The 18755-nt window shown below is 34.2% G+C and overlaps 1 protein-coding gene across 7 annotated transcripts in view; it reads left to right on the top strand.

Annotated features, from left to right (window-relative positions):
* GRHL2 (grainyhead like transcription factor 2) overlaps positions 1-18755 on the top strand; it is a 211429-nt gene that overhangs the window by 166378 nt on the left and 26296 nt on the right. For all 7 annotated transcript variants that reach the window (XM_074267876.1, XM_074267881.1, XM_074267889.1 and 4 more), the window contains 3 exons: positions 6393-6480; positions 7058-7197; positions 11698-11729. In XM_074267876.1, the coding sequence (XP_074123977.1) occupies positions 6393-6480; positions 7058-7197; positions 11698-11729 (260 nt within the window). The remainder of the gene's footprint in view (positions 1-6392; positions 6481-7057; positions 7198-11697; positions 11730-18755) is intronic.

The following is an 18755-nucleotide window of genomic DNA, read 5'->3' as shown; positions in this document are numbered from 1 at the left end:
GTTACACATGTGCAATCGTATAAAACATATTTCCATATTGGTCATTTTGTGTAAGAAAACTAGAACCAAAAAGAAAAAGAAAAAAAGGAAAGAAAAAAAAAAAAGAAGATGAAAAATAGTATGCCTTGGTCTGTATCCAGATACCATCAGTTATTTTTCTGATGGTGGATAGCATTTTTCATCACTGGTCTTTTGGGATTATCTTGGATCATTGTATTGTTGAGCATAGCTAAATCATTAGCTGTTACTGTTTACAATGTTCCCCTGGATCTACTTTCTTCACTTTATATCTATCCTTGTAGACTTTCCAGGTTTTTCTGGAACCATCCCATCAGAGAACTTTCACATAGAAATGGTTATTTAAATATGTAAATCATTGTCTTTTCATTCACTTAGACATTTTAAGAGGAAAAACTACTGAAAAATAAGAGAGAGACTACCCATGGAAGAAGTAAGAAAGAACCTATATTACCCAAATTGATATTATATAGGGCATCAAGTCTCCCAAACATAGTAAAATATTTTTCCTCTTTCTTCATTATGAACAATTACATAGGTAATCATCATAACTGTGAAACCCAAGAACAAAAAGGAATCCTGACCCCTCCCAAAAAAAGGCAAATGATCTTTTTGACTTGTTTATTACATGAGAAAATATAAAGTTTCAAGGTAGAAGGCAGAATAGAATAGAAGACGATAGAGGCAGAACTGAAGCTGAGTTTTCCTCTTTTTGCTATGGAATAAGTCAATTAAGACCTATGTAATTGTTTCTTTACACTGCTGAGAAGGCAATGGGGTTTTGTAATTATGTTGTTGTTTAGTGACTTCTTAAACTCAAAAATCTAAAAAAAGAAAGTCCATTTATAGTCATTTGCAGCAGCAAAAAAGTCAGAATGCTTTTTTTTTTTCTATTTTAAAGCTGCTGGGTTTTTTACATTCTGTTGTATCTAAGGCAAATTGAATTTCCCCCTGCTTTCAGAACTTCATTTTGATTTTTTGTTTACCGGCAGATTCCCATCATAAGGCTCTTTCATACTTTTTATCTTTTAAAAATCTTATACATTTGATACTGTTACTTAGAGCAAACAAATATGTCTTCAGAATCAAAACAACTACAATGTATTTGAATCAATTTCATATTCACCCAAGATAAGAGATATGTAACTACAGCAACCAGTAGGTGTATATACACCTATACTACATATAAGTTGAAAATTTTTCTCAAAATAAATCCAGGCAAACAGAATACTCATTTAACAAGCAAGCAAAAAAGTTCTCACCTCTCAAGAGGTGAAAAAAGGAATCATAGCAAAAAAGTATTCCCACCTTCTAGAGTGAATATTGGAGTGGGAGAGCTATTTTCAGATAAATGTATTTGGTATTTATAGCAAATTGTACTCACATGAAAGAGATATGTACTTCTGTTCTTTAAGGACAATTGAAAAAGAAATTTTTTTAAAAAGAAACTTCATTTCACAATTTAGGTTTATATGCCATATAATCCTACAAAGAAAGAAATTTTGAATTGACCCAATCCAACATCTCTTTGCATTATCATGTCCAAAACTCAACATCTTTCTTTTTAGGATTGAGAAGTCAGAAACTTCCAACTGAGTAAAAAAGGGAACTAAAATAAAATCTAAAACCAAGAGATGTTTGATTAATATCCGGATTAAGTTGTTCAGATTAAGTAATATCTAATAGTAGTGGTGAGTAAGGAATGGAGAATTTTCTATCTATCTATATGTAATATCTATCTATCTATATATAGATATATGTAATATATGTTATTACACAAAAATAATATATGTAATAGAAATATGTAAGTATGTATATGTATATATAAACAATTTACATATATATGTATATATGCATAAGGATACTATTAAGTCCCCTTTGATGTAGACAGGTAGTTTCATTTTTAAAAAGATTTTTGGAATTTTGTTTTTATTTTGGAGAGGGGCAAGGGTTGTTGAGTGAATGGATTACAACTCTTACCAACTCTCTTATATACAGAATTATTCCAATTCAAGCTCTCATTTGGACTACTTCAAAAGCCTCCTAGATAGACAGCCTGGGAACAGCCTCTCTCCTAATTCATACTCCACATGGCTGCCAGACTGATTATTGAAACATAAGCCTCACTGTATCAGTCCTTCTCTCAAGAAATTTCAGGGACTTCCTGTTACTGCTAGAAATAAAGAAAATTCCTCTTGACATTTAGAGTCCTTCACAATATAACTCCAACCTATGTTCCTAGACTAATTATATTTCATTTCCCCTTACACACTTCACTTTCCAGTCACATTGACTTATTTATGTTCTCTCCAACCTTCATACCTTGGCATAGGCTATTCTGATATCTGAAATCTTCCTGGGCCCATCTCGGATTCCCTGGTTCCCTTCAAAACTCAGTTTCAGTTCTGCCTCGTATTGTTATTCAGTCCTTTCAGACATGTCCAAACTCTTTATGACCCACCATTTGAAGTTTTCTTGGCAAAGATACTGAAGTGTTTGTCATTTCCTTTTCCTGTTTATTTTACAGATGAGGAAACTGAGGCAAATAGTGCTAAGTGACTTGTCCAGGATTGCAAGATTTGAACTCATTAAGATGAGTCTTCCTGTTTCTAAGCCCAGTACTCTATACTCTAGCTGTCCCTAGAGACCTTTCCTAATTTCCTAGTAGTCCTCTTTCCCATTTCTTTTAATCAGATTGCTTCATATTGATTTTATATGTGCTTATCTGTATACTTGTTGCTTCTTCCCTATACGTGCCTTGAGAACATTGACTTTGACTTTTGTCTTTGAATCCACAGCACCTAGCTCAGTGGCTGTCACAGAGTAAGTATATAAAAATTTTTTTGAATCAAATAATTGAAGTTAGTTAAAAAAGGGAAAAAAAAGGTTTAACTATGTTATTTACATATAAATTACCAAGCCAGATCCATTTCAGAATTCCTTTCTCCAGTTAGAATGCAGAACAAGACTTTGCTTGCAAATAAAATGTTCTCATTCACCTCTTTCAATGTCCAGGTTGTGATTTAGAAAAATATATAAGTAAAGATGCAGACTTAAATAAAAGATGAGAGTTGTATTACAGAGAACCATCAAGCATGTGTCAGCATTGGCATTTTACCAAAGATGGAGCAAATAAGTAACCTTGATTTTTTTTTTCTGGAGACTATTGTTTTTATGTTCTCAGGATAATTGATTTTGGTAATATTTATGAACTTAATAACTTGGGTTTTCTTTTTCTTTTAATTCACTAGCTGCCTAGTCTTATAATAAAAGACTCTGAAAGAGTGGAGATGCTTTGATTTTTTTTTTGTTGTTGTTGTTGCTATTTTCAGCACAAAAGTGGTGGAAACAATTTGGGGGGGGGAATACATGTTTAAGGACATAGTTCTGTTTCTCTTATGTCTCTATATGAATTTCCAGTCTTTCAAGCATCAATGACGTGTTATTTTTTTCAAGAACTTTACTGACATTTATTGTATACAACAGATCCCACTAGCCATAAAAAATTGTATAAATCAATAATAATCCTAATTTTAAAGTATCAAACTATTTACACATGTGATAAGTTTTCTAATTTTATCCCATGGTTCAAGGCCCCAGCTCATTTTCATTTCTTAAGGCCATTTTCCCTTATTTCTCTCTACCTTTTTAGGGCTTCTTTTATATATATAAACTCAGACTCATACTATTAGCATCTTTGATTTTCAATTTCTTTCCCTATAAAAGGGAGATTGTCTTAGATTAATAATTTCTAAGACAGAAGTTGATATGCAAAATTTTAGATCCGGGAACCATTTTATACACTGAACAAGATGCATGTTTCCAGTTCTGAGGAAAGAAAAACAAGAGGAAAAGTTTGGTTTAAATTCCAAAAGAGTACAAGCTCCTTGAGGCTTCTTTCCATTTTTATCTTTTCATCTCTAATACATGGCAAATAGTAGCCTAATATGTATTTATTTAATAGATTTGGTAGTGTTAAATCATTAAAATCCAAGTTAGTTGTTATATAGATTTATAGAATTGTCTTAAAGGATATTTGAAAAGACTGAGTGGGGGAAATGGAAGACTATCCATGTACCTCTGCTGTTTTTTAGCCTGTTTTAACTCAGATGTCATTGATCTTCCCTTAAGTGAGCAAAGGCAGGCTGGAGAGTAAATTATTCACACTATTTGATTGGTTCTATCTGAAAATGTATAATTTTTTTTTAGCAAATTGTTGTGAAAGTAAAATCTGAATGTTTAGGAGGAGGAAGAATAAAGCACAATGTAATTTAGATACACCCCCCAAAATACTCATTGTTATTGTGAAATGCTGTGGTGACTCAATTCTTGGCTCTTATTTCCCTCAGGTCTCGTATAGTTCTACAAGGCTATGATTCCCAATATTGTTTCATTTATTTATTCAACAAGCCACATGGTAGATTGGATAGAGAGCTGTCTTTGGAATAAGAAAGACCTGTTTTATCAAAACCTGCCCCTGGCACATATTAGCTAGGTAACCATAGACAAATCACCTAAACTTTATAAACCATAGATGAGTTGTAGGAAAGCATTAAAGAAAACAATTTTTCAATAGGAATTTCCTATAGTGATTAAATCAAAGATCCAGGTATGTGTGTGTGTATGTGTGTGTGTGTGTGTGTGTGTGTGTGTGTGTGTGTGTGTGTGTAAATATATAAATAAGACCTAAGGCTCTAAGACCTTCTCATATGGAAAATACCTTAATGAGAAAGAATTAAAGTTCAGATGTGGTGGTTCTATCATCATTAATGTAGATAATGGCTCATTATAGGAATTTTGCATCTATTTATTGTCTTTCTAGTGTCATCCTTAAATATTCTCAGGATTATCTGGTTTTCTCAACAAGATAATAAACTAATTATTTTGTTTTTTTTATAAGACTTTACTTCTAACAATTCTCCCATCAGATTTTGCAAATGATTTTATATTTAACATTGGTGTTGCCTTTGGCTGGCATATATTGCCAAAGAAATAAAGTGTTTCTTGACTGAGATAGGTTCAGCATTCTTTTGGTCTCCTCATTGTATCAATTGCTTTATATATGCTGAATTTCAATAGGTAATGATTTAATCCACATTGGTGTGTGCTCTTTTATTGATTGGATATTTCCTGTGCTGAAAACTCATTTAAATATGTCACATTCAGGCTTTTAAAATTATATTAGCTATATCTTCTCATGTTTATTTTTTCTTCTAACATTATGATGATTTTGATCTTTGCTCTAAAATTAATGATCCAACCTGATATAGATAGCTGTTTCAGGAAGAATTCCCACATTAGTAACCATTCATTTCCTATCTATTTAGACATAGCCAGTTAAATATTTGTGATATCATTTAATGTTCATCATATCCAACCCCTATGCTTTTCTTTTTTCTTAATGTACAGGGTCTTGGTGTTTGTAAAATCAATAAAACTTTGGTTTCTATTTCTTGTTTCTGAATCATAGTTTCACTATACTTCTATATACTTGCCTAGCTTTGCAATGAAGTAACTAATATTAAAGTATATGCTGGCTGAATTTGAAGGAAGTTATTCAATTCTTTGTTGAATTTCCATGCATTCTTCTCTGTATTAGGTTATAAACTTCAGTTACCTTTATGTTGGTCTTTTTTGCTTATGGTCTTAATGACCAAATATTCTGTAAAATTGTTTCTTATTGCCTGAGTAACTACTGACTTCTTTATTTGATGTTCCAAGGAAAATCTGTGAGCCATGTGAAACTTCCTTGTACTTTAATGTTTCATTTATATCAAGAATATCAATACTGATGTAATTTATTTCCTTTACAATTTTGTTAACTCACTTGTCATTAGACAACCCATATTTAGAGTACCATCAGTTAATATAATGTTTATAGGCCATTTAAAAACAAGTGTGATACTTAATACCCGCTGCTTCTTGTGTCTTTTCTGTTATTCTGATATCTATATTTGTCTTAAATTGTTATTTTAGTTACTGGTATTATTTTATATTCATCATTGTCCAGTGGGCTATGAAATTGAACCTGTTTTCTCTGGGTGGATTCCAAATTATAAAACACAAAAAAAGAAAACAAAATAAAAAAGAAAGGATGGGATAGCTCCCAAAAAGAAGATGAGTGTCAATATGGTACAGAGGTCAGGAATGTGGTCTACAATTTAATTTTACTTATTTCCAAAGACCATTAGTATGTCATAAAGCTTTTGTAGTTGAAACCCTGTATCCTCCTGAATAATGGAAATGGGATGGACTCCTTTGTATCTTTCTTTCCTCTGGCTTGTTTCACATTCACCCTGACTTGTAATGGAGATGGTAGCTCTGAGTGCTTTGTTCACATGCCTGGCATTGTTTGTGTTTATTTTCACTGACAGGGAGCAGAAAGAAAAATTCGTGATGAAGAAAGGAAACAGAACAGAAAGAAAGGAAAAGGCCAAGCAGCACAAACCCAGTGCAACAACTGTGAGTTTGACTGAAAAACTTGGTATTTGCCATTGAGGACTAGGACCTCATTAAGGAAAGGAAGGCTAAGGGAGGCTGTGTGATATAATGAATATATTGGGATCAAGAAAACTTGGGTTCATATTTTGCCTATGACACTTGCTGATAAGGTAATGGGAAAATTACTTATTATCTCAGAGCTTCAGTTTCTTTCCTTGTAAAATGGAGACAATTTTAACTTGCTATCTACTTCAAAGAGTTGTTCTGATGCTCAAATTAGATGATATATGTAATGAGAATTATAATCATTAAGATACTGAAAGAAGAGTCAATCTTAGAGAAAACCATATATATACTAGGGGTGTCTTGAATTTTTTAAGATCTTAACCACTTACTGGCTACCTCATCCCTGTTAAAGATATAATCTATGTAGGATGGACAAATGGATACCTCATATTTGTCTTAATCCATATTACTTTTTGGAGAAGCATTTCTTTTCTGCAGGGAGTTAATAAGTTTTATCTAGGCTAGGACTGTGGTTGGTATTTCTAAATCAAATATAACCTGCAGTCACTAATAGTTTTGCAATTCTGTTCAGCCACTGATGGGAAATTGGCAGCAATACCCTTACAAAAAAAGAGTGATATCACCTACTTCAAGACAATGACAGACTTGGATTCTCAGCCTGTTCTCTTCATACCAGATGTTCATTTTGGAAACTTACAGAGGACTGGGCAGGTAAGATGCATCTGGAGTCCATAGGTTATGAGTCACAAAACCTGAGGATAGCTGAAATAAATTATAGCAATATACTGGTTTTTGTTTGGGTTTTTTTTTTGTTTGTTTTTGTTTTTTTTGGGGGGGGTTGGTTGGTTTGTTTATTTTGAAGTATCATACTTGACAAAATTACATAGTTCTGGTTACTGAAAGTAGATTTTCCTTTTAAATGAGGAAGGGAAGAGAAGAAGAGCATAAGAATAGAACTTACTCTATTAAAGATAAGAATAGACAGAACAATGAAAGATAAAAATGTTTGAAGACTTTTGGGACCATTAAAAAAAATCTTCTGATTCTTGCTGAACTGGCTTGATGCCATAGAATGCCACCTAGTGATAAGAAGTGAAGACATGACCACAGCCTTCCAACTTAACACACAAAGGAAGTAGCCTACAGGTTCAGTATAGAAATCTGAACATTTCTCCATTTGTTTTTTCGTTCATTAGTTCCTGCTCTTCTCAAAAGTAAGTGGGTCAGAATCCAAAGTGTCAAAAGGTAGTTACTATACAAAACACAGACTGGCAGAATAATTTGATGAAAATGAAGGGGTTAATGTGTACTATTTTTTAATGATTCTTTGTCTTCTAGATATGTCTTCCAAATGTTTTAGAACCATAAATCTTCCTTACCAAGCTGATATTAGTGAAGGTTCAATTATAAAGAGCCCTTTAAGTCAAATATAGCAGCACAATAGTTCATACTGGGCCTTTAACAAAATAATCCCCACACCAAACCTAATTCTAAGTTATATGACATGGTAACCTTGTGAATGAGAATTTGGAAATGGAATGAAGAGGTTTAGAGTTGGCTCATGAAAAGAGAAGTATCAGTCTTTCAGAAGCAAAGAGCCAGGTTGAAACAAAACTTTTGCTTCCATTTTCACCATCATCATCATTCATCATTCATCATTTTCATCCATTTCATCATCATCATTCAGATGCCCATTTATTAATCAGGGAAAATGTTTTTAGTTGAATGGTAAAAAAGAATTCAGTATTTTTTAACATCATTTAAAAGTTTTTTAAAATCATTCTTGAATTTTTTCTAAACCTATCTTAAGTATTGTTTAAATTCAGTTACATGTCTCTGTACAGGATAGAAGTATATTATACACTAGAACAAAGAATGACTACCATGTTTGCAATCTTTTTGCCATGACAAATTCTCACTTCATGCTGTCTAAGACAGGGAACAATTATGGGGAAATTGTCTTTATTATTATTTACTAACAGTTCTTTGATTATGGTTTCATTTTAAAGCCCTAAATACTAGCTTTTACCTTGACAACTTACCTTTGTAATTTAAAAAGTCACAAAATGTTGTAAAAGGGAGAAAGACAATTTACTTTGTATGTATAGGTCAAGAGTATGACTGGAGAAAATATAGTTCTGGGACCATGATTAAGAATTTGGGGATAGAAGGAAAGCAGGACATTTTGGCCAAACATAACCCCTTATGCCCATCAGCCCTCTACATCAAAGCAATGCTGTAACTGCTGCCTCTTTTGATTTCCCTAAATTCAAGATGTAATCAAAGTTCTGAAAAGATGAGACAGCAATAGCTTTAGAATATTTTAGTGACCACAGATACTAAAGCTGTGTTTCTTTTCACTGAACCCACAAAGTCATAACACATCAATTATCTTGAGACCAACTTTCTTCAACCCTCAGGCTTCCAAAAGAAGTCTAGACCCTAAGAAGCAAGTGGGGAAGGAGCAGGGAGGTGAAGAAATATGGTAGTGAAGGAGCTAGTCTTGGGCACATAAGAACAAACTAACAAAATAGGAAACAGCCAGAAAAAATAAATTGTCATATTATGTAGCCTATATGTCTTATATATATATACATATATGTATGTTATATAGTCTATAGATTACAAATTATAGTTTATATAATTATAATCTATAATAGATTAGTAATATATTATCAAAATAGTTTATACTTTCTATAGTATAGTATATATTATATATCACAGATTCTATTTTATGCAGTATATATAAAATGTTATATATTATACTATAGTAATATAATAATATACTAACATACATTATTTATAATATTATATGAGCAATATGTATAACATAAATAATATAGCATATAGCATAACATATATATATATATAAAACATATAATCAATAGTTGATAATAGCCTATAGATTATAGCTTACAGAAGATTATATAATCTATAGGTTATATAATATATAATAGTCTATGTAGCAGATTAGCAATATATTAGTAGTATAGTATACATGTATATACTTCTTATGGTTCTTAATTTTCATAAAAAGGTTGGTCTATTGATATTACAAACTATATGCTCATGGATTACATTTAAATAATAGACTATATAATATCTCTATATAGACTATACTACAATATTTTATAAATATTGTAATACTATATACTATAGAAAACAAGAGATATGAAAAAAGCAAATAGGAGGAAAGAAGAGGAGGAAGAGAACAATGGGAATTAGAAGTGACCAAAAATTTTAGAGAAAGTTTTGGCTTGGTGTCATGTTTGCAACTTGCTATCAGGTAATGATAAAGAATGATCAGTCTCTACAATTAATTAATCTTCTCCCAAGCAGATATTATTAGAATAGTGACAAGTGTTTCCCTTTCACACTCCATGAACAGAGTTGGTGAATATGACTAGGAAATACCTGTGATATTTAGTGCAGAATTCACAGATAATATATTAAAACTGACAAATCTAAGGGCATGGATAATTAAAATAAATAATTATAATTTTTTTTGGAGAGTGAGAAAACTCCTTTGGAAAAGGATGCTTCTCTTATTTACAAATTTATTTTGCATAGAGATGGGCAGGTTTGTTTGTTTGTTTTTGGAGTTTTACCTAATAAGTTATTTGACTGCACATTTATGACAGAGGATAACCTACCATCCCTTACCACAAGGCAAGCTGATATCAGGAGCTTTTCTATTGTTAGGAATCACTCCAGTGCCCTATTTGATTAGTTAAAATGATCAAGGCTTACTAGAAGGAACTTGAATCATCAAGAAAAAGTTAAATTATGTTTTGTGTGCCCTGTTTAAGATGGTAGGAAAGAACAGTATACATTTATAAAACATAACAGTTAAAAAATAAAAGTTAAATTAAAAGAAATCTAGCACTTAAAGGGATAACCTTTAGTTATCTGGGGAAAATATCATCATGAATAATTTATTCTCTAAAGCTTCAAGATATCTGAGGTTTTATTATGGAACAACTCCTAGGGTTGCTAGCCATTATTAAGATTTGCCAGGAGTTTTCCAGCAACTTCTAAACTACCACTGACTTTCCCTCTCTAGAATGCTGATGAGGGAGCAGTGATTTACACATTCCAGAATTCAAGGAGATTTGGCTGACATGCCTCCCAGCTGGGCATCAAATGAGAAGTGGATGACCTGTACAAGCATCTTGTCATATTTAAATTAAAAGGGCCACAGATCATTAGGGAGAGGATGTGTAAAATAGTCTTGTAGTTAGTTTTCATTAAATTATTTGGTCCTGAAAGCTCAAGTGTCTGTAGCACATATGATAATATCTGCTCCACAAGGAGAATCTCAACAAAGGCAAACAAAACCATCTGAGTATTTGTCATGACTTTTTAAGGATACACTAACATTTCTACTCTGTTTTTTTCATGGACAACATAAGATTGATTTTCCCTCAAATGCAATCTAGAAGGTCTCCTTGAAGATTAGGAAGACCATCTGAAAGTGTCAACTTGCTCAATTCAGATGCAACTGACTTTGGGCTTTTCTTGTTAAGAAATGTCAGGAACCTCTGTCCTCCTTGAGGAATAATCTAAGAAGTCAGCAGTTGATGCTCTGGGACAAAGGGATATGCCCCTTCTTCTGTCCATGTTTTCATCTTCACCCCAAATCTGATACAGATCTGCTACAGAAGTCAGTTCCTTCACATATCGGTTTTTAAATACATTACTCACAGAGAATATAGGCACTTACCCAAAGACTCTTCACTTTACCATTTTTTTGTGGTTTACAGACCTTTTTTAGAAATCTCCTAACACAAGCAAGTAACAACTGGATTGGAATAGATCTGAAATAATATTTGTTTAGAGTTCTAGGTGATATAACCAGAACTACTTTGGCTAAACCCTACAAGAAAAGATAGTTTGAGATAATTCATTTAAAATAATTTTCTACAGTATAAAATATTTGGGTTTTAAGTATTTTTTCATTAAGATGTAAAAAAAGTTTTCAGGGGGAGGGTAATTGTTGTAGTTCTGTTTAGATTTATATTTCAAGAAAAAACATGCATACATGCTATGCTCAAGTTTTGCCCTTTATAAGAAAGGGGAAGAGAGAGAATTTTAGGGAAGATTGAGGTTCACACAGCATATTTTCATCTCTCTTCTCTGAATGATGTTCTTTCAGTTGGGATAATAGGGCTGGGGTAAAGTAAATCTGTTTTTTTTTTTTTTTTTCTACAGGCATATTACAACACCGATGACGAACGAGAAGGGTAAGACATTTAGTTCTTTCATTTCAAAGCTTGGAGGGAAATAAGGGACAATTAGTTCATGCCAGTGAAAATGCTCCATCTGTGTATTTCTAGCAGGGTGTGGAACCTCTCCAACTCTTGCTTTTGATTCCCAGTTATGATGGAGTTGATACTAATGACCATTTGGGAGGCAAGCCTTTCCTCTTCTGACTCTTATATTTTTTCTTTTCTTCTCTAACTTGGGATTATTGTGGTATTGTTATTGTTTTATCCTGGGTGATCTAATTTCTCAGCCCTTCTTCTTCAAATAGAATCTTAACGGAAAATGAAGAGGCAGCAGAGAATGTGATTGTTTTGAATGGTATTTAGAGTATATTGTATATTTCATTAATTATTTACTTGGTGCAAGGCACTGTGCTAAGTGCTGAATCTACAAAGATGAAAAAAAAATTCAGTCCCTGGCCTCAAGGGGCTTATGACTGACACGTCATGGTACCAAAGGAATACAGGAAAAAGGGAATCACTTGGATTTTTGCTTACCTAAGCTCATCCACCCTACTTATTTGAGTATGGGATAAGCATTTGTCATTCCTGCACAATCAGAATGCCAAGTACTTTATGAATGATACTTCTTAAAGTAAAAATAGTCATTAGATTATCTTTTACACCAGCGTTCTCCCACATATAAGCACCCTCCATTTCAGAGATATTAATTAGTGAATTGTGGGTGAAGTGGAGAAGAGGATAGAGTAAAATTAGAAAGGAGAGTAGACCATTTAAGTACTTTTGTTTGTCACTAAAAAACAAAGGTACCTGTCTATTTCACTCCTCCCATAGTTTCATCTTTTGCTCTACAAAGGCAACAGAAGCAGAGAAACTCTTCTCTTTCTGTCAAAATACTGGGCAGGTGAACTTAGTTCTTTGCTCTTTTAGGGGATTCTAGATTTTCATTTATGACTGTGCCGAAGAAGTCAATAAGAGAGTGAAAGGAGCTTCACTTTTTTTTGAAGAGAGGAAAAAGTAAGCAGTGGTGACAACGAATTACAGATTTTATTATTGTCATTTTTTACCATCATAGCATTTATATAGCATTTTATGCTTTCCAAGTACCATTGTCTTTATTATTTTATTTCTTAGAACTATAGAAGCTTAAGAGTTGGGAGGGACTTTAGAGGAATCCTTTCTGCATCTCTGATCATCTAGCCTCTTGCTTGATGATCTCCACTGATAGGACCTCACTACCTCATGCATCAGCACATTATAATACTGGTGACCTATAAATGTGAGAAAGTTCTTTCTTATGTATAGCCACAATACAATGTTTCTTTCTTTCTTTCTTCTTTTCTTTCTTTCTTTCTTTCTTTCTTTCTTTCTTTCTTTCTTTCTTTCTTTCTTTCTTTCTTTCTTTCTTTCTTTCTTTCTTTCTTTCTTTCTTTCTTTCTTTCTTTCTCTCTCTCTCTCTCTCTCTCTCTCTCTCTCTTTCTTTCTTTCTTTCTTTCTTTCTTTCTTTCTTTCTTTCTTTTCTTTCTTTTTCTTTCTCTCACTGGGTGTATATGTGTGTATCTCTTTGTCTCATCTCTCTTGCTCTCTCTCTCTCATATATCTTTCTCTTTCTCTCTCTCATATCTGTCTTTCTCTTGCTCTCTCTCATCTCTCTCTCTCTATTTCTGTGTCTCTATGTCTCTGTGTCTGTCTGTCTATCTGTCTGTCTCTCTCTCTTTTCACCCTTCCTGTCCTTATTCTGCCCTTTTAATCTACAAATCATCAGCTTAATCACTCTTCTGCCAGACAACTCTTAAATATTTGCAAAGAACTATCCTAAGTATCCTAAGTCTTCTCTCTTTGGGGGACAAACATCTGCAACTGTAGTCTTCTAAGAGGAGATTTGCACATTCCTTATCACCTTGATTACCTTTCTAGGTGGCTAATTGTCAATACCTCTCTTCAAACATGATAACCAAAACTAGGTACAATACTTCTGGTTTCTGTGGTCTAGAAAAGAAATATCTATTAACTCTAATGCTTTTAGTAGTTCCATCACATTTCAGCCCATAATAACCTTATACTAAATTAAATCTACCCCATTCTCCTTGTCTTTCCCCACATGACTTTATCCAAGTCACCTTATAATTTTGAAATTGAAATTGAATTTTGGGGCACATATGATTATTCTTATTTTCAGATGAAGAAATTGAGGTTTACTGGAGTTAAGTGACATGACTAAAATCACATATCTAGTTAGTTACACAGGCCTCTCACTACTTACCTCTAGGGCTTTCATCAATAATCTATATCCAAGTTTATCTGTTTGGTATCTATATTTTCCATCCACCTATATGTTTACTCATTATTTATGAGTAGTTTTAATAGCAAAGTGTGATTAGTACTGTTAACACCTTTGATGCAGAAAACAACGGAGAGTAGGATCTAGGAGCCATATTAGGTATCAGGAAGATCTGGGTTTAAGTACTGTCTTTCCTATGTATTGGCCGTGAGTCCCTGGAAAGATAACTTAACCTTTTAGCAATCCTCTTCCCTAAAAAAATTTAAAAGAATATAAGTTGTAGATCTGTATTAGATTTGCTCATCAGAAATTAAATAATGCAATGAAATCCTAGGTCTGGACCTAGAGGATACTCTTTTCTACTGACCTCACTCTCAGTACCCTGAGAAATAAACTCAGAAATCTTTGTGAATATATCTACACTTTTCCCTCAGCTCCCAGTCTTATCTCTCATCAATTAATAAACATTTATTAAATGCCTTCTCTGTGTCACACACTATGGTAGGCATGAGGGATACAAACATAAAAATAAGGTAGTCCCCACCTTTAAAGAGCTTATATTCTGTTCCTATCCCTGAAATTTGTGCTTCAGAACATCAGACCATTTTCAGATATATAAACCACTTTTTTTTTTCCCCTTGAGGCTGGGGTTAAGTGACTTGCTCAAGGTCACACAGCTAGAAAGTGTTAAGTGTCTGAGATCAGATTTGAACTCTGGTCCTCCTGAATTCAAGGCTGGTGCTCTAACCACTGCGCTACCTAGCTGCCCCTCAACCACTTTTTCTATGTCACCCTGGAGTTTCCTGGTTGTTTTCACCCAATTTTTATTAAATGCTAAGGTTCTTTCCAAATTTAGATTTACTCTCCATCCACATTCTTCTGCACATGCTAATATACTCTATAGATATTTGACATTTTACATACATTTTCTCATCTACTACTTAAAACAACCTAGGGAGTTGGATACTAAAAATTGTGATCATACCCATTTTACAAATGAGGAAACAGGCTCTGAGAAGTTAAATGATTTTCCTATGATTACACAGCTAAAAAATAGAAGAAGTTAGACTCGATCCCAGGTTTCCCTTGTCTCCAAGTCCCACACTTCTTTCTATGATACCAAACTTCCTCATAAAAAATGTCCTGAGGCTGACCAATTACCTCATATCAGTAAATCAGAAAAGTGGACATCAAACATGGTTCTCTTTTATTTCTTTGCCATGGGTTAACTTTACTCTCCTTCATTGAGAAGTTCAATGACTTACTCAAATATCAAGTCTCAAATCTCAGAGACTTGGGCTTTACTTGCTCAATTCTCAGAGTGTTGGGGATTCTCTACTGACATTTGCAGTTGGATCAGTCTAGTGGTCACCTGAAGAATTAATCTTTCAAAACCCAGGCCTTTGCTGGCTTGAGCAGAACATTTATTTTAAAGGTATTAAAATCAGCTTTCGTAACAAGTTCTCTATATTTGACTTTCCTTGTTAAACGTAACAATACTATCATTAAAATGAGAACAAAATGTTATGTTTTATACTGTCACCAATCTCCATGAATTATAGCATGTCATTTTATGATTTGCGTTAACACCCAGCCTTACTTCCAGCTCGTGATATGAGATTCCCATACCAGAACACTCAAGTCTTTCCTCCAGAGACCTCCTAGTGAGACACTGTCATAATATAGGGACTTTATCACCACTAAAAATGCTGTTCAGACAGATGCTTCAGCAATAATAAATGCAATTTAAAAAAGGAAATTCAAGAGGACATGGGAGTGGAAAACAACTGGCAACCAGTCACCCATACTCTAATAAAATCATTAAGGATTGTTAGGTGCTTTTTGAAATAATAAAGGAAATGCTCAGTTTGACTTTCCCTACAGAATCCCAGCCTTAGCTTTTTTGCCCTACTAAGCTTAATGAGCTAGATCCTCCAAAATGCAGAAATTCCATCTGGGTATTAAGTTAGTCTTGGAGAAGATAGATTAAGTCTTTTGAACCATTACAGAACACCCATATCAAATTAGAAAAAAAATAAGCAAAAGGGAAAGAATGGAAAAAGAAAAAAAAATTCTGACTGCATAGGGAATTTACACTACTAATAGCATGGTCTTCACTACCTCCCCATCACATCCAGATTTCTTACCTTTGGATATGCTCTAGGTTCTTAGTGTCATTCCCAAATTAGGGTGCCAGACTAAACACAGTTTAGTTGGTGGTCTCACTAAGGCTAAGTATAGCAATACTGTATCTCTTCGGTTGTTCAAGAGAAATATTATACCCTTCCTCATAACCTGGTATGCTATTAGACTTCCAGGTCACACTACTAATCATGTTGAGCTTATAACTCACCAAAAACTAAAACATCATACTGTCATCCAACCACAATTCCTTCATCTTAGAAGATTGTATGGTTGCTTCTTTAAAAAAAAAAACGAAAAACAAAAAAACAGGGGGGCGGAGCCAAGATGGTGGAGAAGATACACGCAAATTTGTAAGCTCCCTTCTTCCCTCATTACCAATTAGTTAAATCAGCCTCAAAAAAATGCTGGACTGATAAAAACCACAAGGATTAGAAGTACAACTTACCAGCTGAAGAAAATCTGGAATTTCAACAGAAAAAGTTGGTTCCGAGGGGAGGAAGAAAAAAGGCCAGCACAGACGGTTGGGTGCTAACACACTGTGCCGATCAGACTGGGGAGAACTCTGGGATAAGAGAAGCCACTGAGATAGAGGAATCTGGCACAGGCTGATAGATCTTCTCTGCTTATAAAACACCAGTTCAGAAGAGAAATCAAGCCACTTTAAAATATAAAACCAGATCCTAGAACCACCCCAATCCAGAAGTGACCTAATAGATCTCGGCACTGTTGTGAAGCAGCCTTCTGCTGCCTGAGGCTTCTCCTTGGGGTAGTGAAGAGCCTGAGCAGCTGGGACACAGCCGGAGGCAACATCTAATCCACATAGTGCCGGGCTTAGCCTGAGGCAGTGGAACTCTAGAAGCCTCGGAATTCCCAAAAAAGCAGAACTCCCAGAGAAGTGGAACCTTTGAAACAGGAACTGCGGTTTCCAGGCAGACACTTCCAGTTTGAGTGCAGGGGCTTTTCACATCAGCTGCTGAATTCCACGCCCCACGAGATGCATTGGCTGGGCTTTGTGTCACTTTTACTGTTCAGCTTTAAACCTCAGGCACTCACTAAGCCACACAGTGAGGTCCTTTACTGGGCAACCCTCACACCTCACAGCGCAGCCGTAATAATCACCTCTGAGGCATTTCCGGGGAGGGGGAAGGGAACTCTCTCCCAGAGCTCTCTCTTAGCTCAGGCACAGGAACCGCTGCATCCATCCAGTCTGGGAGGAAGCTGGCAAATAAATAAATAAATAAATAAACTTCTTACCCCAAGGGCAGACCTCAACAGATTTTTTACAATGAGTAAAAAGCTGAAGAGAACGATTGATACCTTCTACACAGAGAAATAGCGGGTATCCAACCCCAAGGAAGTTAACAGCAGAGAGTCAGCAGATGACAGCCTAAAGGGGAATGATACCTGTCCCCCATTACATAACTCTCTCCTAGAAGAGACTATTAAAAAGTTAAGAGAGTTTGAAGAAAAATGGGGAAAGGAAAGAGAAGCTATGATAGAGAATAACAACATCCTGAAATTTGATTGGAAAAAATAAAGAATTCACAGGAGATGCAAGGAAACAAAATTTGTGAATTAGAAAAGGTTAAAAAATCACAGAAAAGTAGGATTTCTGAATTGGAAAAAGAAAATAACTCTCTAAAAAAATTAGAGAAATGGAAAAAAATTCAATAGAGCAAAATAATTCATTTAAAAACTCAATTGGGTATATACAAAAAGAACTAAGAAATGTGGATGAAGAAAATAACTCATTAAAAATCAGGATGGAACAAATAGAAATGAATGATTCATTGAGAACCCAAAACAAAGGAAAAAAAAAAAGAAAAGCTGGAGAATAACGTCAAATACTTACTGGGAAAATCTATAGATCTGGAAAATAGATCTAGGAGAGATAATCTGAGGATCATTTGACTTCCCAAAAACTATGATCAAAAAAAGAGCCTAGATTCTATTTTACAGGAAATCATCAAAGAGAACTGTCCAGAGATAATAGAAACAGAAGGGAAAATAGGTGTTGAAAGAATTCATTGAACATCTTCGGAAAAAGACCCTAAAAAAAGAACTCCACAGAACATTGGGGCTAAGCTGCAGAACTACCAAACAAAGGAAAAAATATTGCAAGCAGGTAGAAAAAAACAATTCAAATATCAAGGTGCCACAATAAGGGTCACTCAAGATCTGGCTGCCTCCACATTAAAAGACCGAAGGGCCTGGAACCTGATATTCCAAAAGGCAAAAGATCAAAGATTGCAACAAAGAATAAACTATCCACCTAAGTTTAGCATTTTCTTCCATGGAAGAAGATGGTCATTTAATGAAACAGAGGAATTCCATTTGTTTCTAAGAAAAAAACCAGACTTAAACAAAAAATTTGATCTACATCTACAAGACTGAAGAGAAGCAGAAAAAGGTAAAAAGAACTCTTGAGAACTGTATCTCTGTTGTGGATATACAGAAAGTCTGCATGGATAATTTGATTTTACTGATGTAAAAAAGGGGAATAGTAAAGGGAAGGGGGTAGTATCAGAAAAACGGGAAGGAGTGATAAAAAGAGGGAAACTACATCCCAGGAAGAGGCATAGAAAATCTACCACATCTGAGGGAATTTAAAGAGGGGG

The sequence above is a fragment of the Sminthopsis crassicaudata genome, chromosome 1, assembly GCF_048593235.1.
Source record: "Sminthopsis crassicaudata isolate SCR6 chromosome 1, ASM4859323v1, whole genome shotgun sequence".
In the NCBI taxonomy this organism is placed as follows: domain Eukaryota; kingdom Metazoa; phylum Chordata; class Mammalia; order Dasyuromorphia; family Dasyuridae; genus Sminthopsis; species Sminthopsis crassicaudata.
This window is presented reverse-complemented; position numbering and strand designations above follow the sequence as displayed.